This window comes from Musca autumnalis, unplaced genomic scaffold (assembly GCF_047663935.1).
Source record: "Musca autumnalis isolate F117 unplaced genomic scaffold, ASM4766393v1 scaffold_3, whole genome shotgun sequence".
Classification (NCBI taxonomy): domain Eukaryota; kingdom Metazoa; phylum Arthropoda; class Insecta; order Diptera; family Muscidae; genus Musca; species Musca autumnalis.
In genome coordinates, this window is record NW_027411866.1 from 196,093,015 (window position 1) to 196,115,999 (window position 22,985).

Consider the following 22,985-nt stretch of genomic DNA (forward strand, 5'->3'; position numbering starts at 1 on the left):
AAATAAATAAATAAATAAATAAATAAATAAATAAATAAATAAATAAATAAATAAATAAATAAATAAATAAATAAATAAATAAATAAATAAATAAATAAATAAATAAATAAATAAATAAATAAATAAATAAATAAATAAATAAATAAATAAATAAATAAATAAATAAATAAATAAATAAATAAATAAATAAATAAATAAATAAATAAATAAATAAATAAATAAATAAATAAATAAATAAATCATTATAAATAAAAATCAAATGTCGTTCGTTGGCAATGGCATGAGTTGAGAACGGCTGGACCAATTTGGATAATTTTTTTGTGGATTGTTCGCCATATCCCGGCTTAGGTTTTTATGCAAAGAATAGACCACGTCCACTTTTTTAAATTTTCAATTTTTATCTTTTCTACAAAAACGACTGAATCTATTTTTCCAGAATTGTCAGGGAATGTACTGGGATGGCCCCCGGCGAAAATAGGTTACATATCTTGTTGAATTTTCCCTATATTCTATTTCTTTAAAAATTCTATATTTACAATAATTACGAATGTATCGGTTTGGAGATTAATTTGCGAGACAATTGTGGTTGTGTCTCCGACATTACCTAATTTTTTACGACCTAAAGACTTGACCACGCCCACTTTTTAAAATATGTTACATCTACAAAACTACTGAACCGATTTTCCTGAAAATTTCAGGGAATGTACAGGGATGGCCCCGGTGAAAATAAGCTTCACAGTTTGTTTGATATTAAAAAACGCTACATTTGCAGTAATAACGAATGTATCGGTTTGAAAATTTACGAATTAATCTAGAATCTAGGTACTTCTATTTTTCATATTTTTTAAATATGTTATATCTCCAAAATACTGAACCGATTTCCATAAAATTTTGCAGCAAATACTCAAGGTCTGCCGTGGCAATGTGTTCTTTATGAATTTCAGAAGAGGTGGGAAACTTTCCCAAGCATTTCTTTCAAACGCTTTATGTATATGCCAAAGTTATGATTATATTGGTTTCAGCATTAATTTTGGGAGACAATGGGGTTGTCCTGTCAGATCCAGTTCGGATTTTATGGCCTCATCTAAACCGGGCTAAATCTACACTTTTTGCATTTATCAGGCCTTTATCTCAGAAACGAATAGGAATTTGGCCCTACTGTCTTTAGTAATATTGTAGTCCTAAACTAGTAGAAATTATCTTTTAAAAAACCACATAACAAAAACTCCATCTAGGGTATCAAAATCTATAAAATATAGAAAATTTTACATAATTGCTGAAATTCTGGTCAGTATCGGCTAAACTATTGTGAGTTGAACCAAGTAACCGTTTGCAAAAATCTTCCAAATAAAGCTCTCAGCAATTCTAAAATGCTTACTTCATGTTGTTTCAGCGGTATTTTGCATCATATCTTTTACAACATGTATTTCAAACACAGTTCACACCAACTGGTCCAAAACGTGCTCACCGAAGTGTTCTTTCAATAAATCCAATAAATCCTTGATTAATGCGATGTGTGGGAAGTGGCCCCATTTTGTTGAAACCAAATGTCGCTGAAGATTACGAGCTTCAATATCAGACATCAAATAGTCGGTTATCACGGCGCCATTGAAGATGAAGTCCTAACCGACATCATTTTGAAGATGAAGATCCGACGATACCACCGACCCACAAACCGTTATTTTTCTGGATGAAGTGGCAGCTCTTGAAGTTGCTCTTCTTCCCAAAAAGTGGCAATTTTGCTTCTTTACATACCAATAAAGCCAGAAATGTAAAATAAAGCCGCTGAACAAATTTGGACTCGAAATACACTGCCCACGTATCGCGAATTTTCGTAATAAGTTGAACGATTTGTAAACGTTGATAAAATGTCAAACAGTACTAAACAAAAGTAAGATGAACACGTGACACGACTCAGCGTGATCTGTCAAAAAAGGCTGTTGAAAAAGTGTGTCTTGTCGGATCACCCGTTATGTTATATTTAACAAATTAATTTAAATCAAAAATAGTAAATAGGAATAACAATTATAATAAACAAGTAAAAAAGTATCAGTCGGCTTTGCCGAGAGAGGTATACCCAAATTTGACATAAACAAAGTTTCGACAATATTTAGAGCTCGAAAGTTTGGACCAAATCGGTTGCTATGTCTATGAGATATGCGGCGTACCATTTTAACGTAAGGAGTGGACCTATAAGCAACACCTTCGAATTTCATCTAATATTCGAAGAAATATTACCATATCCAATGTGTAGACGAACGCAGTATTCGATTCGAGCTCTCCAGCCACTACATGATGGTGTCATAGAGGTTTTTTTACAACTTCGGGCTGTTTTCCTCAAGAAGTATGGACTTGCCCCTGAAAAAACTTTTACTGTCGCAATTGAGGCAGCGAATGAAAAGTCGCTTCAACAAAAATCAAAGTAATTGGAGAGCAGGTCTTAAAGTGAATTTATCCAAAATCTTTTGTGGGAGGTACCCGAAGGAGTGGACAAATATAGTCAATATTCGAACCTGATCTATATCTGGTAGATATATTAGGATGTATAAGTATGGACCAAATCGATCACTTCCTTCAAGAATTATCGTGCGCACATTTTTCTTCGAAAATTTTTGAACTTTGTGGGGGAGGTACCTGAAGGAGTAGAACGATACGATTTATCTTCTAACTTGAACTATGTTTGGACAAAATATTACTAAGGCCAAATTTTGGACCGAATCGGCAGATCCGTTCGAGAGTTATCTTGCGCTCCAACCACTGCACACGGTGTCCATAAGGCTTTTTTACCCATTTCAGGCTATTTTCTCAGGAAGTATGGACTTGCCCTTGATGAAGCTTGTCTCGTCGTATGGTGGGCAGTGAATACAAGTTGTTATAACAAAAATAAAAGCGAATCGAGTGCAGGTCCTAAACTGAACATTTCCGAAATTTCGTGTGGGAGGTACCCGAAGGAGTGGACCGATGGAGTCCATATTGGAACCTCTTCTAAGTCTGGTGGAAATTTCACGATGTGCAAAGTATGGACCAAATCGGTTACACCCTTCAAGCATTATCGTGCACAAAAACTTTCCGAACATTTTCGAACTTTTGTGGGGCAGGTACCGGAAGTAGTGGACCGATATACCCATCTTCGAACTTAAACTTAGTTTGACAATAGGGTTATGACTTTTTTACAACCTCATATCCCTGTATCATAGCGCGATGAGTTTTGCCATAAGATTACATAAAATCATAATTATAAGGTGTTTCGGTGAAAAAAATGATTTTAAAATTTGAATTTATCAAAGTTATGGACAATTTTTTGAAGTCACTGTAAGCAGATATACAATTGAAAATAAACTTTAGAGTCACATAAGATAATTAAACTGACATAACATTTATTTCTCACTAATTTTTTTCAATTCTGAGAATCGTAAAAATGTCGTAAACGCTTTTATTTAAAGATATAATTTTTTAACAAAAAACAAAAAAATTACAATTTTTTCAAAGTGGTTTGTGCATGACCTTTTTCAATATTTGAATGAAATAAATATTATTATAGTTATTAGTAGGCTTATATTTATTCATTCGTGCAACAAAAAATAATTTTTGAAAAAATTTTTTTTTTCATTTCTTATATTTTTTCAAAAAATTATATTTTTAAAATCGATTTGTGCGTGAACTTTTTTTATATTTCAATGGAATAAACGATAGCGTAGTGATTATTAGGCAAAAGTTCATTCATCCCTGCTACAGGAAATCATTTTTGAGAAAAAAATGTCAAAAAGTCATAACCCTAGTATATACCCTCGTTAGCATAAATGCTGAGGGTATAAAAATGTTCTACATTTTACATGCTGGGACCTATTCTGTAAGTTTTAAAAAAGTTGCAAAGATTTCGTTAATTTTTTTTAAATAAATAAATAAACAAATAAATAATTAATTAAATATGTTTTACAACTCACCTCAAAAACAGTAACCAATTAATTAAAACATATTTTTTTTTTTTTAGTTTTACGTCTATATGTCTTTATTAAATTTATTTTCCATATAAAAAAATTACAAAGATTTAAAATACTACACAGACGTTGGGTTTTAAAACTACGTTTAAATTGTTGTTTGTGCTTCTTCGTCTATTGTTCTTATACAATATGCTGCTGATAGCTTATGGATAGATAATACGAATGTTTTTCTGGCTTGTTAACTGGAAGCTGATGTTGTTACTGCTCCTCTTCTGTAGGTATTGTTTTGGAGTACACCAATCACAGTATGAATTATGAATAGAGGTCTAGAAAAAAATTTGTATATCCTATACACGAAGATGATGATGAGTTTGCTGATGGCATAGAATTGAATGTTATTTAAGAAGGATTTCTAAAACAACAGATGTTGAAAATATGGCAATGATGAACATGATGAAGTTCTCAGCATTTTTTAAAGGACATTATTGCAAATAAATAGTGATAATAATGATGTTTTGGCCCCCGATGATCATTACGCGTTTTAAGACTTTCTTTATAATGATATTATGCTGTTTTTTATCACCTCTAAAAATAACTTGGTCACAACTTTTGCTGTGGAATGATTTTGTTCTCTTTACTTTGAGTTGAAATCCCTTTCTAAGAAAAATCTGGTTTCTGTCATGGTATTTTATTTACATGAATACTTTCATAGTGTCTTGCAATGTTGAGGGGTTTTTTTTCTGTAGTAAAGCTGGGTGGTGGTGATGTAAGTCAGTCAAGCGGTCAAAACTAATTGCGCCATAATGTCCTTTTGTAAACAAATGCGAATGATTTCTTGCATTTTTTCTTTCAGTTGTTTTTCCTCTCATCATCGTCATTATATGGTTGGTTGTTCAGAGTAGGGGTGTTGGGGCAAGAAGACAATAACAACAACAAAATATGTAAATGTGATTTATGCAAATGACATGGTGATTTGATGTCTATCTTAAGAAGCATGGGACAAATCTACGAGTAATGCTTCAGTATGAGGAGAATGTAACAACGACAACAACAGCAGTAGCAGCAACCACGGCAAATACATAGCAGAAATGATAACTTTACAACTGTGGATTTTTACTTCCTCTTTCCGTTTTTTTTCCTGTTCAAACCATACTTATGGTGAATGATTTTGTTGTTGTTTTTGTAATGGTATAATTTTGTTTAAATTTTATATTTCTAAAAAAACATTGAAGAAATTACTTTCTTCTGTTTTTAACGCCATTTCCGTTTTTTGTTCGTATTCTTTCTTGTTAAAATATATAAATTTCATCGTTGTTTTTAAGTAGAGATGATAACTTCCGCATGACCAATCATCAATATTATGTTGAAATACTTCTTGTAGCTGAAGATGATGATGACGAGAATGTTGATGTGAATATTATGGGTAGATAGAGAGGGGGTGGTTAGGCTGTTTTACATGTTGATGTTGTGTCCCTTGATGAAATTTAGTTAATGTTTTCGTGTTTTTAATTTCTGGCTCTTTGGAAATTTTTTCCCTGCAACGGTAGTGGTGGTACACCTTCATTGGCCAACTGCAAAAAATATATGTAGCGAAAAATTAAGAAAATTAGTAAATAGGAATAACAATTATACTAAAAAACAAATGTGAAAAATTTATAGGGAAATAAATTCTAGTATTTAGAAGTCAAACATAAAAATGGACAAAACAATATGCATTGAATAAATTGTTTGAGACAGAAAGCCTCAAGATACAAGTCGAGATAGTATTTAGGAGCTTAAGGGGGTAGGTAGAACGGTTGGTTGTTACGGGAAGCCTCTATCGTATGCGGATAGAAACAACTGTTGTTGTATTCAGAATAACTGAAAAATTTAAGAGGATATAGCCCCTACGATATAGGCCTGCGACATCCACCGCATAATTATTTTGACAAAATCTACATTTGTCTTAAAATTCATATAATCATTGTCAGCATTCATAAAACAGGATATTAACAGCTTAGGGTTTTTTTTACCTCTAAGCTAAATAAAAGTTAATAGAACAAAGAAATTCCAGCTTAAAAATGGTGACAAAGTTAAATGGCATGCGTTTTATTTGAGAGAATCCATCACGAAGAATAATATACTTATTGAGGCTAAGCGAAAATTTATTTTCTAGTTATACCCTCAGCCTTTAGGCTAACGAGGGTATATACACTTTGATACGACCAAAAATGTGCCTCATCGAAATAACGGTTTTAGACCCCAAGAATGTTTGGACGAAAGTCGTTTCAGACAATTTGGAGTCGATTTAGCCTGTCTGTCTGGCTGGTGTGAATATTTTGGGTATCGTAATATTTTGTCAAAACTTAGTTTTAGTTAGAAGATGGGCCATATCGGTCCACTCCTTCGGGTACCTCCCCACAAAGGTTCAAAATTTGCCTGTAAAATGGTGTGAACGATAACTCCGAAGTGAGCAATCGATTTGCACATTGTATTATTCCTTTCAGATATAGATCGCGTTGAATGTGGACTACTTCGGTCCACTCCTTCGGGTGGCCCCACACATAATTCAGAGAAAGTGAAATTTAAGAGCTCTTCTCGGATCGTTTAAAATTGTTTTCAATAAGTTGTACTAGCTGCTGCCTTTACAACCGTACAATTTTTTTCGGAGTAAGTCCATACTTCCTGATACACGCAGAGAAAAAAATATGATTGATCCAACAATATTCGAAGAGCAAAATATGTATTGTAAAGATATTGTTAAATTCCAAATGTAGTATTGTGATTCCAACAATTGAGTTTTGTTAAATCCAAAAATAGTTTTTGTCAACTGGACAATAGTTCTCTCTTTTCTTCGAAATTTTTTTCTCTTCTCTCGCTATTCGATGCCGTGTTGAAAAAAACAATTATGGTGAGTTTTGTTTGTATGACATGATGCCTTTATCTTTGTTTTTGTGTGTATGTATACCAACAATGAGACTCTTGTTTTTATTTGTTTGTGTTTTGTTTCATTCTTCTATCTTCATTGTGCTTTGAGGTTTGGTGTTATACCGGAGTTTGTTATGGTGTTTAATTATTCCTTATGTTGTGGTGGGTGCTTGTGGCTTTTTGTTTGTCTTTGTTGTCAGCCAATGCAGCAAACCATGTATTGTGTTCATCAATGATTGCAATATTATACGCGACATTTATATCCAAGTTATGTGGAAAGTGTATATGAGAAGTATATACGCTCAAATCAAAACTTTCTGGGCTGGTTTTCTGGGTTGACAATACTTTTTGTAAACATAATTAGATTGTGATAGTTCCTACAATCGGTATTGTTAACGATTTTTACAATATTGCGGAAATTCGAAAGTTGTTTTTGTTTTCTATGTTTGGAACAAAATATGGTATTTTTGGATTTGGATTACAATGTTTAAACAAAACAAATACATTTTTGGAACCAAAACAGATATTTTTGTTCCAACAAAAGCGAAAAATATTTTTTCTCTGCGTGTATAATGGCCCAAAAACCCTACCGGCCGGCAACTCCTAGTGTGCAAAATAGCTCTCAAACTTTTTCAAAAATTTCTTCTAAATTTAGTTTAAGGTAAATTAATATTTTGAATTCTATTTGAATATCGTTTGTATGTCAATGATTTGGTATAGCCCCCACATTAAGGTACCTAGAGAGGCTGACGGTATACATCCGTCAGAACAACTGACTGATACTTTCTTACTTGTTTTTAGTGCATTTATAATAAAACACTGTAACTTATTTTGGGCTATGTCAGTCCATGACTTCATATATCCCCCATAGAAAGAGAAATCGCTAGGTACGATTTTCGGTATTTTGATTAGGTTGTGGCCAAAAAATTCCGCCGAAATGATTGAAATTTGGCGTTATGTCTTCGTTGGGGTTTAAAACTTTCCACACGAAATTTGTAGCATAGGCCCAGGCCTCTATATCGGTGCCTACATAGAAAGAAAAATCTTCTCGCCTAAATTCTCTCACTGAGTGTGAATTGAGTCAGTCAGCTATGCACTCAATTTTTAAAATGGCAATAACTATACATTTTTAAACTATTTTATCTGGTAAAAGACAATATTTGGGTATAATTTGACTGGATCTACATCCTCATATAAAAATATTCAACAAAATATTGCAATTTACTCCAAAACATTGTGCAATTGAGTGAAATGTCTGCGTAGTTTCCGTTTGGGCGATACCTACAAAAAACAAGAACACTACAATTTCTCTGTCTATACTTTTATTGTTGTTGTTGTCGTTGTAACAGTGTTTTTTATTAATTTTGTATGTTCGTTCCTCTGTTCAATCTGGCTCTGGGTCTATAGCCAGTTCCAGAAAAATTGGTGCTTCGATGGGATGTAGCCACAGATCCGCAGGAGTTAGATGGGTAGGTTTGGCGGGGCAGTTGAAAAGGTGTTCTGTGTCGTGCGGCCATGCCGCATACTGGGCAGATGTCTTGCACGGTGCGATTGATTTCCGCCTAATAAGAATATAGGCGACTGCAATATCCCGAGCGTAGTTGAGCCAAAACTACTCTACTTTGTGGTGGCAGCTGGCGCTCCTCAGCTGCAATAGATGGGGGATGTATTTCGAGGACTTTATTCACACTATAATTGCGTAAGGCCTTGGCAACTGCATCCGTGTGAATACTATTTAAACCTGCTCGATACACTTGTTTATCTAGGGGTTCTCTCCTGTATCGTTGGACCTCTCCCTCTAGAGCATGGATATCCTTCCTGATCTGCCTGTATGTGCCGGGCCTACCCACAAGATGACAAGATTGGGATGGCTCACACGGTAACATCCAAGCAGGTACTTCAACGAAAGCATCTCATTGTGTTGCTTTACTGGAAGAATCTTTGCCTCCTCATGAAGATGGTCCACTGATGATTTGAGGAGGCACCCTGTTGCTGTTCTCAGGGCGGCATTCTGGCAAGTTTGAATCTTTTTCCAATTCGTATCACATAATCTCGGGGACCAGATTGGCTCCGCATAGCTTACCACAGACCGACCTATCGCGTTATATGTGGTCAACAAGGTTTCTTTATCTGCACACCAAGTGCTGCCGGCAGATAGCTGTAGCGTGCGCGCACGTCGTGAACGTAGTATCGAATGTGACCTCTAAAATTTTGGGGCAGTTTGTGGTCGGAATTCTGCTACCGTTGACCACGACATTCAATTCTTTTCCAAACTGCGCTGTCCATGTGGTGAACAGAGTGGCTGTTGATGTTGTGGAGGAAATCTGCATATTCCTTGAATGGAGAAAGGTGGTAAGATCGGTTAAATAGTTGTTCAGTCTCTCACAGATGTCATCAAAATAAGCAATCATCCGCATACGTTACGATCTCAATGCTGTCTGGAGGGGGCGGAATACAGGAGAGGTAGAGGTTAAACAGTTGCGGAGATATCACCCCACCTTGGGGAACTCCCTGTTTCACTCTACGGGGTTTGGACTTCTTGTTCCTGAATTCCACGTACGACTGGCGTCCACACATATAATTGACTATCCAACGTCTCAAGCTTGGATGGAGAGTTGTCTGCTCAATGTCCCCAAACAGCGTGGAGTGCCTGACTGTATCAAAGGCTTCTGATAAGTCAAGCGCCACCATCACTGTTCTATCGCACGGTCGTCTCTGGTTGAGTCCTTGACAAATATGTGTGGTAATGTAGAGCGAAATAATACAGTGGTTGATTAACAGTGAATGATTGATTTTATTTCGAAATTATTATGTCTATTTATACTAAATCATAATTTACATTTATAAGAATATAATATCTAAATACTACGTTAATTGTATTTGTGTGAGTGTACGCGTGCGGGATCATATTGCAACAATGTCAAAATCAGAACGACAATTGTCGTTGGACGTGTGAACGAAATATGTCATACGACACCAAGAGGTATTTGGAGTAACTGACCACCGACAACATGAATGAATGAAGTCAGTGACTCTTTGTTGGTGAATAATATTAAAGTATTATGAGCTGTTAATATTTTGATATTGAAATGGATGATGTTAAATAATATAAACATTTATGACACACGTACACTACACCTTCCCTTTTTAGAAGAATGATGATACAATGTGAAATTGGATTATCATTCTTTAACATAGTTTTTTATGTACTAGGTATTTTAAACATTTTCTTATTCTTATTATGTTTTATATTTACGTAGTTTAGTTAGATAGCTAGTTTTATTATACTTAACATTTATATTTAAAATATTTTGTATTTTTTAAACATTTGTTCTCATTTTTAAAACATTTTTTCTCATTTTTAACACATTTTTTCATTTTTAACACATTTTTTCTCATTTTTAACACATTTTTTCTCATTTTTAACACATTTTTTCATTTTTAACACATTTTTTCTCATTTTTAACACATTTTTTCAAATGTGTTTTGTTTTTCTATTTATTAAATGGTTTTAATCTATCTTTATGAACTAGTTGTTGCTTTCCTTTGCTATCCCTAATTTTTATATTATTTCTATCATTTACGTCAGATACCGTATATGGTCCTAAATATTTACTCTGTAATTTATGTCCTACTTCATTCCTTAATAAAACTAAGTTTGCTACTTCTATATCAAAGTCATTTGTTGTTCTATCATATAATTTTTTCTGTTTTGTTTTATAACTTTCTATCATTAATTTTGCGCGTTTGTACGCTGTTTGCAATCTATATTTAATTTCCTTTGCATAGTCATCTAAATTATACAAGGGATCTACGTTATCTACATTTTCTAAATTTATTAATGGTGTAGGGATTTTTCCATATACTAGTTCAAAAGGACAGTATTGGTGTACTGTTGATGGTGTTGTATTGTAACAATATTGGAAATATTTCAACCAAACATCCCAGTCATTAATGTCTACAGATATGTATGAACGTACATACTCATTTAATGTTCTATGGCTGCGCTCTACTGTTCCCAGGGTTTGGTGGTGATGAGCGGTTGATGTCAATTTATCAATTTTAAGGTATTTACAAATGTCCGTCATTAGAGCATTTCTATATTCTGTACCTTGGTCCGTTATGAACGTCTTCATTGGCCCGTAGTGCAGAATAAAATGTTCAACTATGGCTTTTGCTACCGTTTTTGAACTTTTATCGTGAACTGGAATTGCAACAAGGTATTTTGTGAGATCGCAAATTAACGTTACGGCATACTCGTTACCATTTTCAGTTCTTGGTAAAGGTCCTATAGTGTCAATAATAACGGTATCAAAAGCACCTGAAGGTGTTTGAGTAATAGTCATTGGCGTTTTTGTATGTGTAGTTGTTTTTGCTATTTGACATTTCTTGCATTTCTTTACATAGTTTCTTATATCTTTTGTCATTTGTGGCCAGTAATAATATTTTCTTATTTTCATCAGGGTACGCGTAATTCCTGAATGGCCGCCTTCTATTGGATCATCATGGTATTTTGTCAGGATTTTACTTATATTGGACTTATTATTCTTGTCTATTAATGTCACGTTTTGTAGTAGCGCTACTTTTACATTTTTCAGTATTTTATTGCCCATTTCTTTAAACTTATTTAACAAGACAGCTTCGAAAATCTGCTCGTTTTGTGACATTCTTAATCGTGTAATTCCATGTAATCCGGCTTCTGAGTCAAGCCTTTGGAAAAACTGACCTAAGTCGAGATTTCCATTGGAGTACATGTCACTCACTATAAATTTGGATAAAACCTTCTTTCCATGTTTTAGCAAACATTTTTTGGAATCTAGTTTTATTTGTACGTATTTACGTGCGTCATTATTATTAATGACTTCATAGACATTGGGCTTATTATCATTACACTGTCCATTAATTTCTTTAGTATTACCTGCGCAGGTATTTTCCTGATTTTTAGACGATCTTGTCATTATCTTCATGATATTACTTGTCATGTCCTTAAGTTCATCTACCGTAATACGGGATAGTGCGTCTGCTACGCTATTGTCCTTCCCCTTGAGGTATTCTACTATAAAATCATATTCTTCCAAATCTAATCTAATCCGTGTTAGTTTGGAGCTTGGATTCCGCATAGAAAATAGATATACAAGTGGCCTGTGATCTGATCTTGCCAAAAATTTTCTTCCATATACATAGGGTCTAAAATGTTTGATTGCCCAGTGTATCGCTATTAACTCTTGTTCTATAGTAGATTTGTTGGATTCTCCCTTTGTAAAAGTTCTTGATGCATACGAAACTGGAAGTTGTATTCCATTATAATCTTGCGTTAAAACAGCGCCACATGCATGTTTGCTGGCGTCTGTAGTTATACAGAATTCCTTTTTGAAATCTGGATATTGTAACAGTGTAGGTTTCATTAATTCATTTTTCAAATATTCAAACGCCATATTACATTCAGGTGTCCATTCAAACGGAACATTATTTTTGCTCAAACGAGTTAAATGACGAGAGTGTTCTGAAAAATTTTTAATGAAACGTCTGTAGTAGTTACAAAATGCTACAAACCGTTTAACGCTATCAGTATCTGTGGGCGTTGGATATCTTTTAATAACGTCATATTTACTTTCATCAGGAAGTATGCCCTTATCAGTACATTTATGACCCAAAAACTTAACTTCATGCATAAAAAATGAACACTTTTCTGGGTGTAGTTTCAAGCTGTAACGTCTGCATAATTGAAAAACATCTCTTAAATTTTTGAACATGTGTTTTTCAGAGCATCCTACTACTATTAAATCGTCCATGTACAGAAATGCTTGTGATGGTTTCAGTCCTGAAAATGCAAGAGTCATCATGCGTTGGAAAGAGTTTGGTGCTATTTTCAATCCGTATGGAAGTCGAGTATATCGATAAGAACCATTGCTGGTTGAAAATGATGTTATGTTACGGGATTCTTCTTCTAACTCAATCTGATGAAATCCAGACATAAGATCAAGGCATGAAAAATATTTTGCTCTACCGAGTTGATCAAGAATATCATCTATTCTTGGAAGGGGAAATTTATCTGCTATCAACTTTTTATTTACTTGACGGTAGTCTACTACTAACCGCCATCTTTTCTCGGAAGAGTTTGGTAATGATTTCTTGGGTACCAGGAGAAGTGGGCTATTATAATCGGAAATAGATGGCTCCACTATTTTATCCTTAATTAATTTTGAGACTTGTTTATCTATTTCTTCCTTATGAGATTCAGGTATTCTATAATTTTTGATATATATTGGCGTTTTGTCACTCAATCTAAGTTTTTGTTTGTAGAAATTATTTGATGTTATAGGTTCACTGTCAATACCGAAAATATCGCTGAATTCAGCACAGAGATTTCTGAGGCTTTCTTTAAAGAGAAAAGGAAATTTTAATTTACTCAGAACTTCTTTAGTTCTTTTATCTGTTTGTTGACATTCCGTTATTATATCATAATTTTCTAATGATTCAAATTTAATATTTTTACTGTTTAATGTAACATCATCTTTAGTTGTATTTATTATTCTTATAAAAGCTGCATCACTTTCTACTATTGTGCTAGCTATGAATATTCCTGGTTGAATTTCTTGATTTGGCACTAGTACTGATTTTTCATTGGTTACTAAACGTGTTTGTTTAATCACTTCTGATCTGGCAGGAAGTAAAATAGCGTTTTCTTTAATTTTGTGAATTAATGGGATTCGTATACAACCGTGGAAATTACGAGGTCTTAAAGCGAAACTGTCATTTCCACTTTTAAAATCTAATAAACAATTATATTTTTTCATAAAGTCCATTCCAAGTATTCCGTCACATTGAATGGGGAAACTCTGTGGGACAATATGAAAATTGTGTGGCACAATAAAATTAGATAATTTAAGATTAACGTCTATTGATCCTAAAGATTTTATGACTCCTTTCCCGATACCTGATAGATTAGTTATATTATTTTTATTCACGTTTTCGTATTGTCCATATAAATTCTTTAATAATGATATGTCAGCACCAGTGTCAACTAGCAATATAAGTCTACATTTTGTGTCGGCATTTTTAACTTCTATAAAATTACTTAGACTGAGATTAAAATAATATATTTCATTTATTCTGGATCGCTCAAGGGGGGCAATTCGTTTCCCGATTGTGTTACATTTACACTTCGGTTATTGTTCCTTTGTCTGTTGCGATTACCACCTCTGTTATAAGAATGACCTTGTTGTCTGTTATTATGGTATCTGCGATTGTCTCTATTTTGATTTCTATTTTGATTTTTGTTTTGATTTCTACTTCTATTATTTCTACCTCTTTGGTTGTAGTAGAATACCGAATTGTTACCGTCCGTTGCCTCGGTGCAACTATTGACGAATTTGCTAACGGCATCATTCATAGTATTGAATGTTCCCGCTTCCATTATAATTTTAACTTTGCTACTAGAACAATTCTTTGTCATTGCTTTTATAGCATGCTGTGTACTGTACTTCCTTGCAGTATTATTTGCTAATCCGTCCGAGATATAGGCTTGCTCAAGGGATTTTGTTAGTTCTTCTATTTCTTTTACAAATTGACTAGCGGTCTTGTTGTTTTGTCTAAGGTTCATCAATTTGGCAGTAACCACTTCCACTGATTCGCCCTTAACTGTGTTTCTTAGTGTTTCAATAATGTCTCTTAGAGTTGTCTCATTACTAATTAGATTTGTTGCTGTACCTGTAAGTTTGGTTTTCACCAAAGCGACCGATATTTCTTCATGTTCTTCTTGTAGAGTAATAAGTAATTCTAAAGCGACAATAAATTTCTTAAGGTTTTCCGCTTTCCCATCAAATTCTGGAAGCATACTTGATGCCATTTTTAAAAATTCTGCCTTCGGTTGAGCCATTTTGCTTTCTTTTGTAAATATGCTTGGTTGTAATATATCCTTATTGTTCAATTCTGTATTTGTGGATGATTTTCCCGAAATTGTTGTTATTTCTATATCTATTTTTTCATGAATGGACTCTGTAATGTTTAGTTCTATATTCTTCCTTTTTGCAACCTGTAGTAATCTATTCCTGATATCTAAAAAGAATCCTTCTGCGGCACTTTTGTGCGATACAGTCAGACGTGAATAATTAACGTTTAGAACTACCCTAATTTGTTCCAGACATCTTAATAAATTTTCCAAGTGTTTTACAACTGTTTCCTCTTTAGTCGGTCTATCAGTATTTAAACATTTATATGATTTTTCGAATGTATCTTTAATGTCTCTACATTTACAGAGTATTGATTGATCCATTGAGAAATATAACTATAGTTTTATTTTTATTTTCATTATATTTAATTGTTATTTATTTAACATTTGTTTTTAATTGATTTTTAAATTTTATCTAAGTCGTTTCCTCGACTGATATATTTCTTTTTTAATGCTTTCTTATGCATACAATAACATTTTATTAACAAGTTTATTCCTACTAAGACATTCAATATTAGCAATAGATACCATAAGGAAGTTATTTGGTCGGTATGGTCTATTACTTCAATGTTGTTAATTAAATTAGCGTTTGGGTTTGAAATTTTGGACTCTTCTGATCCCATTTTTATAATACAATATTTAAGTTTATATTTAAAGTATAAAATATATTTTTATATTACAATAGCTATTTTAAGTCTATATGTAATGTATTAAAAAAAAATTGTTTGCCAAGAGCGAATTACGCCTTCTGGCCCTGACTGGTGCTGGGTGAGCACTCAGTTGTATAACTAATTTTATATATTAATATAATATTTATTATATCGACACCTCCAAATAATAGTATGCTAAGTCTAAAAAGTGAGTTTTGCAGGAGAAGCTCTCAAAGTTTGGACATTTTTTTGAACTTCAGTACTATGCTAAGTCATTATTTGTTTATAACTTCTGTTCGGATTGACCGATCATTACCAAAATTAGACAGAATTTAAGTTAAAGGACGTTCGACACCTCCAAATAATAGTTTGCTAATTCTGAAAAGCGAGTTTTGCAGGACAAGCTCTAAAAGTTTGGAAATTTCTTTGACCTTCAGTACTATGCTAAGTAAATATTTGTTTATAACTTCTGTTCGGATTGTCCGATCATTACCAAAATTTGACAGAATTTAAGTTAAAGGACGTTAAATATAAAAATGTAAAGAACTTGAAAACATGCTAAGTCGACTTAGCATACTATTGTTTGGAGGCGTCGATATATGCTGGTTTTTTTTTCGCCATTCTTCCTGGTTTCAAGAAAGTTTGAAATTTCGTCTTCTAAAGCCTTAATTCGTTCCCATAATTCAATACTTCTTTTCCAGCTCGGTGGAGGATCGCTATTTATTACGCTCAATAAGATAGATATCTGTCTCTTCCTTCGGGCTGTGAAGCCACCCCTTCTTCTTCGGTGGGTGATTACAGGCAGTTTTTCCTCTATCGTCTTAGAATCCGTCTTCCTCTGCCGGTTCCTATATTCTTCTATGCTAATAGCTTGTGAACCCTCTTTGACGGTCGTCCTTCTATTCATGGCAATTTTTCCTTCTTCAGTAGCAAACTGCATACGGTATTGGAATTAAATTTAAATTAATTCCTTTTATGGGCGAGCACTTTAAAACGTTAATATACCCGTTCTAATCAACATTTTCTTTTGTTTTTATAGTGCCATGGGCGAGCACTTTATAATATTATTTTTCCGTGCAGTGCAGATAGAGCACTTGTCACGGTCGCCATGTAGAGCGAAATAATACAGTGGTTGATTAACAGTGAATGATTGATTTTATTTCGAAATTATTATGTCTATTTATACTAAATCATAATTTACATTTATAAGAATATAATATCTAAATACTACGTTAATTGTATTTGTGTGAGTGTACGCGTGCGGGATCATATTGCAACAATGTCAAAATCAGAACGACAATTGTCGTTGGACGTGTGAACGAAATATGTCATACGACACCAAGAGGTATTTGGAGTAACTGACCACCGACAACATGAATGAATGAAGTCAGTGACTCTTTGTTGGTGAATAATATTAAAGTATTATGAGCTGTTAATATTTTGATATTGAAATGGATGATGTTAAATAATATAAACATTTATGACACACGTACACTACAGTAATGACATGCAAAGCAGTTGTCGTGCTGTGCTGCTTACGGAATCCATGCTGATGATCGGCAACTTGATAGCTATTTCTGATACTGGGGAGGACTAAGGTCTCAAGGGTCTTGCTAGGTACCCGACGCCAGGATCGTGCAATCATCCGCATACGTTACGATCTCAATGCCGTCTGGAGGGGGCGGAATACAGGAGAGATAGAGTTTAAACAGTTCCGGAGATATCACCCCACCTTGGGGAACTCCCTGTTTCACTCTACGGGGTTTGGACTTCTTGTTCCTGAATTCCACGTACGACTGGCGTCCACACATATAATTGACTATCCAACGTTTTAAGCTTGGCCGGAGGGTTGTCTGCTCAATGTCCTCAAACAGCGTGGAGTGCCTAACTGTATCAAAGGCTTTTGATAAGCCAAGCGCCACCATGACTGTTCTATCGCACGGCCTTGTCTGGTTGAGTCCTTGACAAATATGTGTGGTAATGGCGTGCAAAGCAGTTGTCGTGCTGTGCTGCTTACGGAATCCATGCTGATGATCGGCAACTTAATAGCTATTTCTGATACTGGGGAGGACTAAGGTCTCAAGACGACGCCAGGATCGTGCAATCATCCGCATACGTTACGATCTCAATGCCGCCTGGAGGGGGCGGAATACAGGAGAGGTAGAGTTTAAACAGTTCCGGAGATATCACCCCACCTTGGGGAACTCCCTGTTTCACTCTACGGGGTTTGGACTTCCCCACCTTGGGGAACTCCCTGTTTCACTCTACGGGGTTTGGACTTCTTGTTCCTGAATTCCACGCACGACTGGCGTCCACACATATAATTGACTATCCAACGTTTTAAGCTTGGCCGGAGGGTTGTCTGCTCAATGTCCTCAAACAGCGTGGAGTGCCTAACTGTATCAAAGGCTTTTGATAAGCCAAGCGCCACCATGACTGTTCTATCGCACGGCCTTGTCTGGTTGAGTCCTTGACAAATATGTGTGGTAATGGCGTGCGCAGCAATTGTCGTGCTGTGCTGCTTACGGAATCCATGCTGATGATCAGCAACTTGATAGCTATTTCTGATACTGGAGAGGACTAAGGCCTCAAGGGTCTTTGCTACGGGCGACAAAAGCGAAATCGGCCTGTACGAATCACTTTTGTTGGCAGCCTTGCCGGGCTTCCGTAGTGGGACCACCATGCCCATTTTCCAGACTTCGTGAACAATGAGGGTGGATAGCGACAAGTTGAGAACTTTAGTGAGATACTCCAACCCCGGCTCGTCCAGCTGCTTCAGCATTACCATGAAGATTCCATCAGGGCCCAACGATTTGGATGATTTAGCGTTCCTGATGGCATTGGCAACATCATCCATTGTAAACTGTGGTAGTTCCTCCTCGGTAGGAAGAGGTTTGATGCGACGTAATACTCTTCTCTTGGCCCTGTCAATCTCGGGGTGCTCGATAAACTATCGATTGAAATAACTTGCGCACCTCTTCGGGTCAGTCAACGTAACCACGCCAAACGTGACTGAGGTCCTATCTTCCCTTCTTCCAGGGTTCGAGAGTGACTTTACCGGTGCTCACAATTCACCTATACCGGCTCCAATGTTGCACCTCTTCAGATAATTTAACCACTTGTTCCGCTTATGCTAGCCGACCAGCCTGTTAACTTCCAGTGCCAGCTCCCTGACTCTGGGGACATTGGGATTGGTTCGGCGAAGCTCATCACTCTCATTTGCTAATACCATCGCCTTTGCTGGGAAGTTTGGTCAGTTGAAAAGGTGTGTTGTGTCGTGCGGGCCCATGCCACATATTGGGCAGATGTCTTGCACGGCGCGGTCGATTTCCGACCAATAAGAACTTAGACGACTGCAATATCCCGATCGAAGTTGAACCAAAACTACTCTAGTTTGTCGTTGCAGCTGGTTCGAGAGTGACTTAACCGTTGCCCACAATTAACCTATACCAGCTCCAATGTTGCAACTCTTCAGATGTCAGCTCCCTGACTCTGGGGTCATTGGGGTTGGTTCGGCGAAGCTCATCACGCTCATTTGCTAATCCCGTCGCCTCTGCTGGGAAGTTTGGTCTTACTTCGGGTATTCGACCAGCAGGGATATGGCGAGCGGCTGCAGCAGTGATGATGTCTCGAAACGTCCTTTCCGCTACCCGAACATCAGAAGGATTGGGCAGTTCTCTGAAGCGGTGATTGGTGAACTCTCTGAAACCCGGCCAATCAGCTTTCTTTCGATTGACGAATGTGCGGCGTTCAGAGGTAATGAAATCGGGTGGGAAATGACGGGTTGCCAGGTAACGTCATTTGTCAGACCAGGTGACACGATGGTTATGCCTGGCGAGCTGTGACACTCTCCTCTAATTCTGGTAGGGGCGTCCTCATTGACCGTGCAAAACGTAGATCTGTCAATCTGCTCAGCCAGCGCTGTACCTCTCTGGTCGTTTCCGAGGGCCGAATGCCACATCTCATGATGCGCATTAAAGTCCCCCAGGACCAGACGATTATGACCTTCCAAAAGCGGGCTAATGTTAGGCACGTAATCTGAGATACAGCTATTTCTCGGCGGGATGTATACGTTCAGCAACTCTATCTCGGCAGCTCCCCCCACCCCCCCTCCCCCCATACATTCCATGTACGGGTCATTAGAGACAGGCTCAAGCGAGATGGACAGACTGGTGCAATAGGAAAGCTAATCCCCTACCTCCACTTCTGGTGCGATCTTTCCTTAGCACATTGTAACCATCACAATGTTGTAAGCTACAGTTGTTGTTGAGCTTGGTTTCTTGCACCTCAGCGACCATGATGTTCTTCCGACTCATGACATCTACTATTTCCTCGATCTTACCTCGAAGTACATTGCAATTAAATTGTAAAAAGGATGCATTCTCTGGGATTGGACAACAACGGCTGGTGTTAAAGGCTGCGTGTGCGGTTGTTGTCGAGAGGACTGCGGGGGAGTTTCGTAATCCGACGACGACTGTGTTCACGCAGCATGCAGTAACATAGTCCCCGTCGTAGTCCCTCACGTGGACAAGTCCAGAGCAACCCCTTAGATGCATCCACTCCTGACATCTATTGCATCTCACCGAATGTTGGATGTGGGTGAAGATGCGGATGTGACAAACTGAGCACACATATATTGGTCCTAGGTTTTCCTCCGTCCCGGCACGGACCAAAAGAATTCGGAGCAGGCATTCCGGGATATGCTGCTCCCAACACAGAAAAGCGAAACAAATACAAACATATGCACACTGAGGTGGCAGCCGCTGGCCGGAACTATGATTTTGTGTTGTTCCGGGTCAATCTGGTACGAAAGAACCCGCAGCCGTGGGATTGAATATGTCATATGTTTCGATTGCAATTTAATCAGAAGCCAAAAATATGTTCAATCCCACAATGGCATGAATCGGGCCAAAAATAGGGGTTGCATAAAATTCCGCTGTCTACTAATCAGGTAGGCGGATGTTTAAATAGGGAGGCAAAAGCAAAACGTCATAAAAACCAAACTTGTATAGCATTTTTCTGTCTACAATATTTGCTCTAGTCACTTTTTGTTTAGACTCACCGTTTTCAAGAAAAAACCCGAAAACCTAAAAAAATCCCTAAATTTTGATCTTTGACCCGAATAACTGTTTTTGCACACATGGGATTGATGGGGAGTTTTAGGACATTGCTTCTAATGGCAAACCCCAGCTCTCCAAATTTAGCTTTGATCCATTTTAATTCAGTACAACTCGTGGTGGGGATATAAAAAGTTCTTATCCTTGTTATGCTAAAAAAAAGACCTAGGTCCCCAATTAAAAGTACATTACTTTGTACGAAACTGGAGGACACGGGACATGTATCTCGATTTTTTTCTACTCAGTTTAGTCTGTATATAGTCATATGACTGTTGATTTTCAGTGCTTTACAAAGGTAATATATTCCCCAATGTCCTCTAGTCCGTACTGTAATCCACCAAACGATGGAAATTGCGCACTAAAAACAGTTCCATATATACACAGAAATATATTTACACATTGTCTTAAAAGGAAATGGATCTATTTACAAATGTTCTTAGAATGCAACCGATTCGCGTATTGCAATGCATCCTAGTAGGAAATAAACAGCAACCATCACCCCTGTGACTGAACAATATTGACGGTGTCAAAAACAACATAAACACTTTAGCTATTTACACATTACGGGAAAAAGACAAAAGGATTCATTGAAGGGGAGGTGAGGAATTTAAAGAAGTGAGATAATGCCTGAAACTGTTATTGTTGTTCCTTACACCTTTAGAGTAGGCGAAATATGTTCACAATGCTAAAGCACGATACTGCCTCAGGCCAAAAGAAATAATGTAATATTTTTTTGCTTTTGTTGCCACAAAAAGTGGAAACAACAATACATTTGTACAATACGAAAGCGAGAGGCCGTATCAGTAAAATATCCTCTTCATTATCCCTTTTGCTTTAGCAGGCGGAAGTTAAACAATATTTTTGCCTAAAGTCACCACCACAGAGTTTTTTGTTCTAATTAACACCAATTAAGTTAAATTAACATTACACAAAAACCGCCAACAATACGTAACGAAGCAACAAAACAAAGAAGGCTGGTATGCTTTAAAAAAAAACTCCATCAAGGGGGAGGATGGAAATTATAAGTTAAGCTACATCAAACTTAATTAAATGGCCAAACATATTTTTTTGTATTTTCCTCAAAAAACTGTAACAAAGCACCAAACAAAAAACGAAAACCCAATTTTAATAAATTAGGATTGAAATACTTGCCCATTTTTTTTCGCCACACACAAACACAACCCAACATATATTTACCCTAGGAAATCCAGGAGAAAATCACCACAACTGCTGAAAAATAATTTCCATTTCCGCTATGGGGCAAAAAGGTATAAAATTCGGTTATTGTGTTGTTGCTACAACAGCTAATTGGCACAAAGCATGCTTTTTGTTTTTGTTCTGAGAAAGAAATGCAACAGAATCGCGAGTATTTTACATAATTTTGTATAACCATTTTTTTAAGTTAATTTTATGTGATGATGTAAATGTCAAAAAATCGAGATTTTTTTCTACGCAATTACGAAAAAATAAACTTTAATTAAATCCCCGTCATTTTCTGTGCAGTAGATTAATTAAAAGGAACAGGGACTTACAATGTAGAAAACAAAAGCACAGTGTCACGATTTCATATATATGTATGTACATTGACTAAACGCAGGCGAAGATAACGGAAGACGATTCAGTTTATGAAATACATTGGCAATAAATTTACAATTTGTTTTTACCATATACCCTCAACCTATATACGGTTAGAGACATATTCCAAAACATTACTGTTGTAATGAGTATTGCGAGAACTATACGAAATAGAGTTTAAAATTTATACGCAAACACGCCTGCACCTGTTCTTACAAGGGTCAGTAAACAACTTTCTGGCCTAGGCAACACGCAGTGTCGCCAGGCATCATTTTACATTTTTTGGAAAGTTTGACAGTTTATAGCCTATTGCGATGCGTAAAGTTTGGACCGATGTCACTAACACCTTTCGATAGTTATCGTGACTGTTGGCGGCCGTGGATTTTTAGAGCTTTTGTGCGGACCATTAAGTCAGAAAGCATGGACTTGCCTATGAAAAGCATTATGTCGCTGTAAACATAACCATAAGAGAACAGAACTTCTGAAAGAGTTCGAGCGGCAAAAAAACAAAACGTGAAGTAGGGGATGAAAGATACCAAGCAAAGTCCCTGACCGGTTTTATCATGGCAAAGCCCAGGACTTATCTTGGTCCCTCTCTCATCTCAAGTGGACACTGCTCTCCACGAGGTGTCGCCTGCGGAGCTGCATTTAACACCCGTTAAAGGTACTGAGATAACATGTGTCAGGCGTTTGGGCATCAGTTTAGTAAACCACTCCCAGAAAAAGTCATTTTACCATAAAAAACAACAAAGGAAAAGAAAAACAAACCCCTCTAAAGTTGACGGCCTCTGCAAATATTTTAAGGACCACGGTCTGCGAATCTGCTCCTGGAATCTTCGAACAC

At 36.3% G+C, this 22,985-nt stretch overlaps 1 protein-coding gene across 2 annotated transcripts in view; it reads right to left on the reverse strand.

The window, feature by feature from the left end:
• Nucleotides 1-5,443: 5,443 nt before the first annotated feature.
• The window catches only part of LOC141398666 (protein obstructor-E-like), a 505,056-nt gene continuing 487,514 nt past the window's right edge, over nucleotides 5,444-22,985 (reverse strand). For both annotated transcript variants that reach the window (XM_073976192.1, XM_073976191.1), the window contains exon 6: nucleotides 5,444-5,512. In XM_073976192.1, the coding sequence (XP_073832293.1) occupies nucleotides 5,447-5,512 (66 nt within the window). In that variant the 3' untranslated portion in view covers nucleotides 5,444-5,446. The remainder of the gene's footprint in view (nucleotides 5,513-22,985) is intronic.